General features: G+C 44.8%; 1 protein-coding gene across 1 annotated transcript; it reads right to left on the bottom strand.

Moving 5' to 3' along the window:
• Positions 1 to 1,433: 1,433 nt before the first annotated feature.
• Positions 1,434 to 8,259, bottom strand: ATP5MC2 (ATP synthase membrane subunit c locus 2). The gene is made up of 5 exons (XM_028144515.2): positions 8,090 to 8,259; positions 5,510 to 5,567; positions 3,921 to 3,995; positions 3,187 to 3,380; positions 1,434 to 1,696 (listed from the first exon to the last, which is right to left on the bottom strand). The coding sequence occupies exons 1-5, from the start codon at positions 8,257 to 8,259 to the stop codon at positions 1,582 to 1,584; spliced, it is 612 nt and encodes a 203-aa protein (XP_028000316.2). The 3' UTR covers positions 1,434 to 1,581.
• Positions 8,260 to 8,928: the final 669 nt, after the last annotated feature.

Here is an 8,928-nt window from a genome sequence, read left to right as displayed (position 1 = left end):
AACCTGGGACCCTTCAGTCCGCAGGCCGACGCTCTATCCACTGGGCCAAACTGGCTAGGGCTATTGATGCATTTTTAAGGGAAAAGATTTGTTTGCTTATTTTGCCCTTTCTTTCTTGGGAAAATAACAGTCACCAGCAACACTAGGCTTGGGAGAGTCCCAGGAGACCAACAGTATGGCAGTCTTACATTCTGGGCTAAAACACATAATCCTTGTTCTAGTTCTAGCTCTGCTAGTGAATGTTCCTGAGAGTCCTTGACCTCTCAAAGCCTGTTTCACTTATGAAGTGAAGTGGTTGGTTTAGATAATTAAATAAAAAATGTGACTAGATACTGCTGAGATGCACCATGTGAGGTAATTCTAGAAATACAAAGATGAACAAGACATTGTCTTTGCCCCAAGAAACTTGACAAATATGGAAGATAAGGTACATACAAATCCATCATTTATCATAGACCATATAAACATTATAAAGGATATGTATTCTACAGTCCTTTATGAGTTAATGTTCATTTGACTGATGGTGAATGGAAGGAAACCAGGTAAGAGCTTCATGGAGGAAGAGGTAGCATTTAAGCTACATTTTTCAGGATAACAGGGAGTTTAAAAAAAAGTGAGCAAAGATTCAGAGAAAGAAAGCAGAGATGGCCAAAGCGTAAGGCCTGAAGATAGGATAAAGACAGGAACACAGGGAAAATATTTAGAAAATGACAATTAGTCCACTTTTGGTAGTGTATGGAATAAAACATAAAGCTGAGAAAATTGAGGTCAGACTGTTTTTGAATTGGTAAATGGCAAAACCAGTTCTATGCTTAAGGAGGATTGATTTGGTGTGTAGAAGTAAAGCTAAAGGGAAGAGACTAGAGGCAGAAGTCCAGTTATGAAGTTACTGCAACAGACCAGGTTGGTGGCAATGAGGGCCTGAGCCAGGATAGCCACAGTGGAAACAGAGAGCCCATTAGTCGTAATTTTAAGCCAGCACCTTAAGCTGCCACTGACCCAATCATCTATGGCAGTGGTCGGCAAACCGCGGCTCACGAGCCACATGCGGCTCTTTGGCCCCTTGATTGTGGCTCTTCCACAAAATACCACGGCCTGGGCGAGTCTATTTTGAAGGAGTGGCGTTAGAAGTTTAAGTTTAAAAAATTTGGCTCTCAAAAGAAATTTCAATCGTTGTACTGTTGATATTTGGCTCTGTTGACTAATGAGTTTGCCGACCACTGACCTAAGGTAAGTAACAGGTCATGGCAGGTGAAAATTATTATCAAATTATTACCTAATTTGAATAAAGCTGTCCCTGACACAGCTTGAAGAACAAGGGAGGCAAGACCCATGTTGAGTTTAGAATCATCACCACCCTTGAGGCTTTATACTCTCACCAAGGCACTCAGCCAACTGTGGAAAAGAAATATACACAGGAGACTCAAGAAACATCTTATTAATACAGTATTTATTTGTCTTCCTTTTGTCAAACCCTGAGCCAACCACTTTCCCCAAGCTGCCTGGGGAGGTATAGGAAAAGGAACATACAGGGCAGACAAGACACGGGAAAAAGAACTATGGGAGGTGGAGACAGCTCCTTCACATGGCGAAGAGGATGAGAAAGGCCACCATCAGGCAAAAGAGCCCCATGGCCTCTGAGAGGGCAAAGCCCAGAATGGCGTAGGAGAAGAGCTGTTGCTTCAGAGAAGGGTTCCTGGGAGAAGGGGAAGAAAAAAGACTGAATTTCTAGTCCACATAAAGAAAAGTATAAACATCAAAGGTTGGCTCAGGGAGAGTTCATCTCCTCAAGTTTATCTTATGAAACAAGTTTCTCAGGTGATACTATCATTCCCAAATTCTTGACCTGACACATCAAGGGCTCTACAGAGACTAAATGAGGGGAGTGGACAATCCAAAATTGTATAACATGGCCTAAGCACGAACATTACCACCTCTACTGGGTCACCCATATCATTGTCATAACTTAAGACCTCTGGGCCTGGAACTTACCTATCCAGGGCCCAACCAGGACGGAAGAGGTATCTGGAGTGGCATGGCCTATCATAGTATTTTCAAACTTTAAACAGCAGAACCCCCAAATAGAAAACATATAAAAGCCAAAATGCAAAGGTAAAAAAAGTGGGGGATTGTAAAAGTTTGTTTGACGGGTCTCCCCTTCATTCTTCTAAGACAGTCTCTGGGGTATACCCTCAGAACCCTAGAGCTTTAAGAACACAATTAGAAAAACACTGTTCTAGAGGACAAGGGAGTCTGAGGAAAACACTACCTTCTCTCATTTCAAAATAGTCAAAAGATTTTGGACTTTAGGAAGTTACTTATACCCTATGGGGTTTTGATGATATGAATCAAAATGGTATAAAGAACTCCCAACTCTGAAAGCCAATATATAATTTCTATTTCCCTTACTCTGTCATCTCTGGAAGCCTTCATGGTAAAGTAAAGCAACATCAGCTTTTAACAGAATTCTGGACACAGCAGCAGTTAGGCTTCTTATTTCACACAAACCCTAAAACAAACTCATTTTCCCAAAGACATTAAGAGAACTTAAGGGCCTCTAGAGATTAATTTAGTTTTAACAGCAAGGTGCCCGGAATTGGTGGGGACCAATTAGTCCCAAGTGTCAGGGAGCAGTGGCCTGGCTACGGAGGCAGTTTTCCCAGGAGTGACAGAGGGGAATTCTCAGGGATGGGGAAAAACAGCAGTGAAACACCACTGACTCTAGAGGGGCTCTAGACCAGGGGTAGCAAACTTTTTCTGTAAAGGGCCAGACAGTAAATATCTTAGTTTTCGCAGGTCACATATGGTCTCTGTTGCCTTTTTTTCATGACCCTTTTAAAAAATGTAAAACCCATTCTTAGCTCAGCTATAAAAACCAAGTTATGGCCCACCCACCTTAGTTTGCCTACTCCTGCTCTAAACCACAACTGTTCAATAACGTATATTTGCACTGTCTAGTACAGTAGTCACTAGTCACACATGGCTACTGAGCACTTGAAATACGGCCAGTGTGACTGAAAAACAAAAAAACCTTAAACTTGGTGTACTTTTAATTAATTGAAATTTAAATTCAAATAGCCACATGTGGCTAGTGGCTACTATATAGGATAATGTAGCTCTAGATCCCTAAATATTTCTGTCCGAACCTTTGGAAAACATATCAGAGACCAATGGAGGGCCCCTTACCTGGCATAACCAATGATGAGGCTCCCAAACACAGTCCCAATTCCAGCCCCAGAGCCTGCCACCCCTACTGTGGCAGCCCCAGCCCCAATGAACTTGGCTGCTGTGTCGATGTCCCTTGAAATGGCACTGGTTTGGAAGCTGCGGCTAGAAATAAGCGAGGTCAGGGGACGTGGGGCTGCCAAGCTGCTGAGGCTCTGTGAAGAGGAGGAATATAGGAGATAAAATTTTTAGGAATCCCCTTTTTGCTTTGCAAACTTCTGTAAACTTAGAGAGCTTTATGCTGTCAAATCCCGTCCCCCCCACAAACAGAAAATCTTTTTAATTTCTACAAAACTTCCTAAAATGCTGCCAAGAAAAACTTTTTAATACAAAAGGTGAACTTCAAATACCTTTAAAATTCAAGTATGCTCTCTAAGATCAAAACCCTAGCCTGTGCTTGGTGCCTCAAAGAGATCATCTTTCTGGGACTAAATGTTCCAAATGAAGTCCGTAAATTAGACCAAGTAATGGCAGTCATCAGTAGCACACATAAGCATGTGCTACCAGTGCCAGGCTGGAACACTAGAGCATATATGCTATCAACTGCTCTGCATCTCCACCTAAAACCAATGGCCTCCATCCTTCACTACTTTTCCTGTGATGACTGCCCCCAGCACTCCCCCTACTGGTTCTTCTAGGTAAACCCCCGCCACCCCTTACCCCAAACCACAGGCCCAATTCCACCTATAAGGTACCTCATCTGTCAGTGTCTCTGGTCGTTTCAGCACCACTGCAGACATTGACCGGCTCAGCTGAGAGGCGCTCCTGACCTAGAAGGAATGACACAAGGGCAAGAAAGTCAAGGAAGGCTCTGGAAAGGAGTTTCAGAACCATTCCAAGTTGTTATTCAATGCTCCTTTCATTCTTTCAAACTTAAATCAGAATGTTGGGTCATTCTTTTACTTTTAGCTAATTCTAGATTGAAGAACCTCACCATTTCTCTCTTGCTTCCCAGGCTTCTCCTTTGCTTAACCTTTTGCACTCGGATGTCGAGTGTGACTTGACACGGTTAGCATTAAAATAAAGGAATCGAGAAAAAAGCAAGCGAGTGCAAAGGGTTAAGAGAAGGAAGTCTACTTTTTGAGGGGCTACCCTCACTGTTTCCTTCCACAGGCCTTGAGAATGGGAAAAGATATAAGCCTCAGAAGGATTTGCTTCACTCAATAAGAGATTTATGTTGGTACTGGCTAGCCCATAAGAAGGAAGCCAACGACTGGAGTATCTTTCCCTAAACACATCCTTCTAAAGACAGGCACAAAGATCCATGCTCTAAATTCACCACCTTCTGTTAGCCTTTCTGACTAACCTCAAGCCAGTATCTCCAAGGCAGACAACAGGGTGGTTAACAGCCAGGGCTTTAATCAGATATATCTAGATTCATCCTAGCTCTGTAATCAGCTGTGTGACTTTAGGATAATCACTTATATCTAAGCCCGTTTTCTCATCTTCAAATAGGAATAATCTATTTCAAGGTTGACTTGAGGAGTAAATAAGGTTGTGTAGCCCTAGCTGTTTTGGCTCAGTAGACAGAGCGTTGGCCTGCGGACTCAAGGGTCTTGGGTTCAATTCAGGTCAAGGGCAGGCTCCTCCCTGGCCTGGCCCTGGTCAGGTCATGTGCAGGAGACAACCAATCGATGTGTTTTTCTCACATTGGTGTTTTGTTTCTCTGTCTTTCCCTCTCTTCCACTCTCCCTAAAAATCAATGGAAAAATATCCGCGGGTGAGGATTTACAAAAAAAAGATTGTGTATACAAACTGGTAAACTCAGAGCCAGGCCTAGTAAGTGCTCAATAAATAGTACCCACCAATAGCATCACTTCCACCATTTAATAATTGGTAATTTCTTCCATGCTAGTGCTTCTGAATAAAAGATTTTTCCAATGTGTATTTACATGTATGTTAGCTTCCCACCCAAATTTAAGCTCCCAGAGGGTCTCTTAGCTATGGCTCTCTGACGGGACAAAATCCTGTACACAGTGCATACTCAATGCAAATTAGGCAATCTACTTCATGTTTACCATTTCTGGCTGGGTTCCAGGTTACAGAAAGTTTTAGGGTAGAAATAATCTGATCTCAGTCTAGATTCTCATTTAGACTCTTCTAAGATTGTTGGACGAGAATTAACTGGCATCCAAAGGATATGGGGCAGGTAAACATTCACTCTCTCCTGTCAGGCTAGCATAGCAAAGGATCTTCCCCCAGCCCAACTGTAAAGAACAAGGTGTTGCAAGGAAGAGACAAGATGCCCCTCTTGAAAAGTCTCCTAGAAAAGGCAGGTACTCACCAAGGAGGGGGTGGAGACAAACTTGGTGCAGGCATACATTTTCAGGGGATGAGGGGAGCTGGAATTACAGAAGCACATTGTGAACACTGTACTTGCTCACCAAATGACATTTTTATTCGCAGAAAAGAGGCTCTGGAAAATTTAAATGGCCCAGAGAGCAGAGTGACTGACCTCAAGTCTTAGAAGAGATGGAATCAGAACTCTGAAGTCAAGATTTCCTTATAATCAAGCGACTTCCCTGGTCTGAGCAAGTAGCCACCTGGTCCGTTTTAAGACCCATTATTTACTTCCATAGCCTCATGAGTTGGGGTTGTCAAGAGGAAATTTGCTCAGTGTCATTTGCCTAAGTTTTCCTCAGTTTCTATTCAAAAGGAACCCTTTTCAAAAAAGACCTCATTATCTGGGCCTAAAAAAGTTGCCCTGTAAAGACTCTTGGGAATTATTTGTAGAAGGCTAAAACACTGGAAGGGTCGCCAATGATTTTTTAATTACCTTTAAGCATTTGATTCTCCATTTCCTATATCAATTAACAGAGTGAGGAAGATCAATGAGGAACTTTGCCATTACTCTAATTAGCAACAACTGTTAAAGTATTCATTTTCACCATCACACTAAGGGCATTCAATTTTGTATACACAAGATCTAAAACAATGCTGACACTCTGTAGGTGCCTAAGTAGGTAGAACTGAACTTATCTGGGAGGTATGGGTGAGTTAAACATCTAAAGGCAGGGTTTTTCCAAGTGCAGTGAGAGGCCCACCTGAACTAATTATCTAGGTGTAAGGATGGTGTATGTATTAAAAATGCATATTCTTGGGTCTCACCTTAGACCTTCCTGGTCAAGACCTCTGGGGTTAAGGCCAGCACCTGTATTTCAAACAAGCTTCCCAAGTGATTCTTATCCATACTAAAGGCACCATCTAAAAACCAATCTTAAATTATGACAGTGGTAAAGCCAGGACCTTAACTCTTCTTACTAATAAATGAAAGCTTTATAATATGCTAAAGGTTATAATACTTACTGATTACTTAGGCCTGTTAAGTGACACTTCCTTAAAGGAGGTGGACTCCTAGGTTACTCTTCTGAATCCAGAATCTTTTTACTTTTAGATTAATGGAGGTCTTCAACTCTTATCCTGTCAAGAACTCTTATTTCTGCCCATATTTAACTCTAACCTAACTTTGTGCTGAACTATTCAGGTTTTCTTGGGTCAAATCCAAAATTTCTTTAAAGCTTAAAAAAAGGGAGGGCTGGTTTTTCCCCAAGGATTAAACCTCAATATCATCATTTGTAAAATGCAGTTCTTAGGGAGATTAACTGAAATTACGTATGTAAAGAGCTTAATGTGGTGCAGGCCCATAGTAAGACCACACCCAAGGGTGACAATTAAGGGAGCCTGCAAGAAGTGGTGTTTGCTCCACCGGCCACCTAACCTGGCAAGTCTGTAACTGCTAACCTACAACACCCCGGGCAACGGCACCATCCGGAACCAGAGGACCTAAGTCATCACAGGTTTCCTCCTCCGTGTATCAGTCACTGAGTTACTGGACTGCTGACTTAACCATTCCCTTCCTTAAACTTTCTTTTTCCTTTTGAGGGCAGAGTCTAGGGCAGTGATGGGCAACCTTTTGAGCTCGGTGTGTCAAACTTCGCCAAAAAACTGAGCATAACTCGGGTAGTGTGTCACTTTGAGGAAAAAACATTATTTCGCAAACGTTTCATCCTCGGCATGCGGCCGCGTGTCATCAGAAATGGCTACGCGTGTCAGTGCTGACACGCGTGTCATAGGTTCGCCATCACTGGCTAGGGACTCTCAGTAAGCCCTTGAGGAAAGCGGGCAGGTGCACATTATCCCATGCAGGTCCCACCCTACCCTTCTGGGCCTGCTGCCTCTAACAGAAAACCTCACTATCAGTCCACTGTGTTTTTTTCCAGCTTCACCGAAGTGGAAGGAAGAGAACGGTCCTGGAAGACAACCAAAGGTTCCAAAGAAACCGACCTCTTTTCTGCAATAGCTCTCCCAGATCACAGCCTGAAGGGAATGTTTTGACTGTTTTGTTCACTTCTACCACGTTCACGGTTTACTTTTTTAAATGGAAGGGTGCTGACTAGAGGGGTTGGTGGCTCTGGATGATCCACTATCTCCATTGCTCGGCACCTGAGGTCCTGAAGTCTGGAGGTTTCAGGATAAGGAAGGCACGGAGTAAGGATGAGAGGATAAAGCAGAGATTGGAGGGGAGAGTCGGGGTTGTGATAACTCTGAGAGGGCACGAGGGTAAGAAAAGAGCGTTTGTAAGGGCTGAGTCACGACAGGTGAAATGAGCACTCTGGCATTTGACTTTCGCCAGCTCCAACGCGCCCTCCCACAACGAGTCATCCAAGATGGCGCCAGGCCCGCGCGGTTGGAGGTCAACGGCACACGGAAGGGGCAGATCTTAAGACGCGGGGATACCGGGAGCGAGGACGGGCGTGAGGACCCGGGTGGGAGCATGCAAGGTACGGACCTCAAAGCAACCGCGCGAGGGAGGGTATCCCGCGCGCGTGCGCGGCGCAAGCGGGCGCGAGGGCCCAAACCTTACCTGCTCCCAGGGCAGAGAAGACAGAGAGGGGCGGGGGGGCCGGAATAGCGAAAGGAAGGCTTGGCGCATGCGCGGCCCGGACCAACGAGTCGCTCCGATAAGGATAGAGTGACTGCAATGTTGAGGCGGCTCAGGCGCCACAGCGCCGCCTGCCACCTCGGTGGCGGCATCCGGCCAGTCGCTCCACCTGGTGTTGTAGAGGAGAAACTGCAGGCGGAGCGGACTGAAGAAATAAGGATAACTACCCAGTGTAAGCCGACCCCTTATGTGGCCTGTGGTATGGTCTGCACAGCATTTGGGATCTTGGACTCGCGTTCCCTTCCCGAGCATGCGTAGTCACATTGGAAAAAATAATCGACCTAGTAATTCAGTGTTAAATAGCATACAATCGGGATTGGGGTTCAGTGCCCAAAATGTAGCGGGGTTCTTGCGTTGTTGCCCCCGGAACTCTGGCTTTATGGATGGGAAACCTATTCAATGGGGAAATAGTCAGCAAAACGCCCCAGCTATCTCTGGTGGCTTTGCTTTTATTTCCCCCTCTCTCTCTTTCTTAATTCCAGTGATCAACCACGAGGAAACTAGCATCAGCGAACCAGAAGATAGGGGCTAAGGATGATGGGACTCAAGCACCTGACTAAATCTTGAAACTGACCTGCAGTGAGGTTGCGAGGTCACGCCAGGCATGCCCATTCTCTGCCCAGGCTTCTGAGACAAGCAGACCCCCAATGAAGTGCTCTCATGAAGACCCCTCAGCTTTCCCCTCGTCCTGTCCTTCCATGGGCCACGTAAGGAAGGGGGGCGCCACGGCCCCCATGGCTTCCTCCCGGTCCCTGTCTCCC

This window comes from Eptesicus fuscus, chromosome 7 (genome assembly GCF_027574615.1).
Source record: "Eptesicus fuscus isolate TK198812 chromosome 7, DD_ASM_mEF_20220401, whole genome shotgun sequence".
Taxonomy (NCBI): domain Eukaryota; kingdom Metazoa; phylum Chordata; class Mammalia; order Chiroptera; family Vespertilionidae; genus Eptesicus; species Eptesicus fuscus.
The sequence above is the reverse complement of the archived record's forward strand: the minus strand, read 5'-3'. Positions and strand labels throughout refer to the sequence as shown.

What these genes read in the sequence shown, in the direction of transcription:
- ATP5MC2 (XM_028144515.2), bottom strand. Translation starts at nt 8,259, where the DNA reads ATGCCGCCACCGAGGTGGCAGGCGGCGCTGTGGCGCCTGAGCCGCCTC. An exon ending in CTTCTCTGCCCTGGGAGCAG is followed by an intron (nt 5,568 to 8,089) that starts GTAAGGTTTGGG and finishes CTGTAATTCCAG; the next exon opens with CTCCCCTCATCCCCTGAAAA. An exon ending in CAGAGACACTGACAGATGAG is followed by an intron (nt 3,381 to 3,920) that starts GTACCTTATAGG and finishes TCCTCTTCACAG; the next exon opens with AGCCTCAGCAGCTTGGCAGC.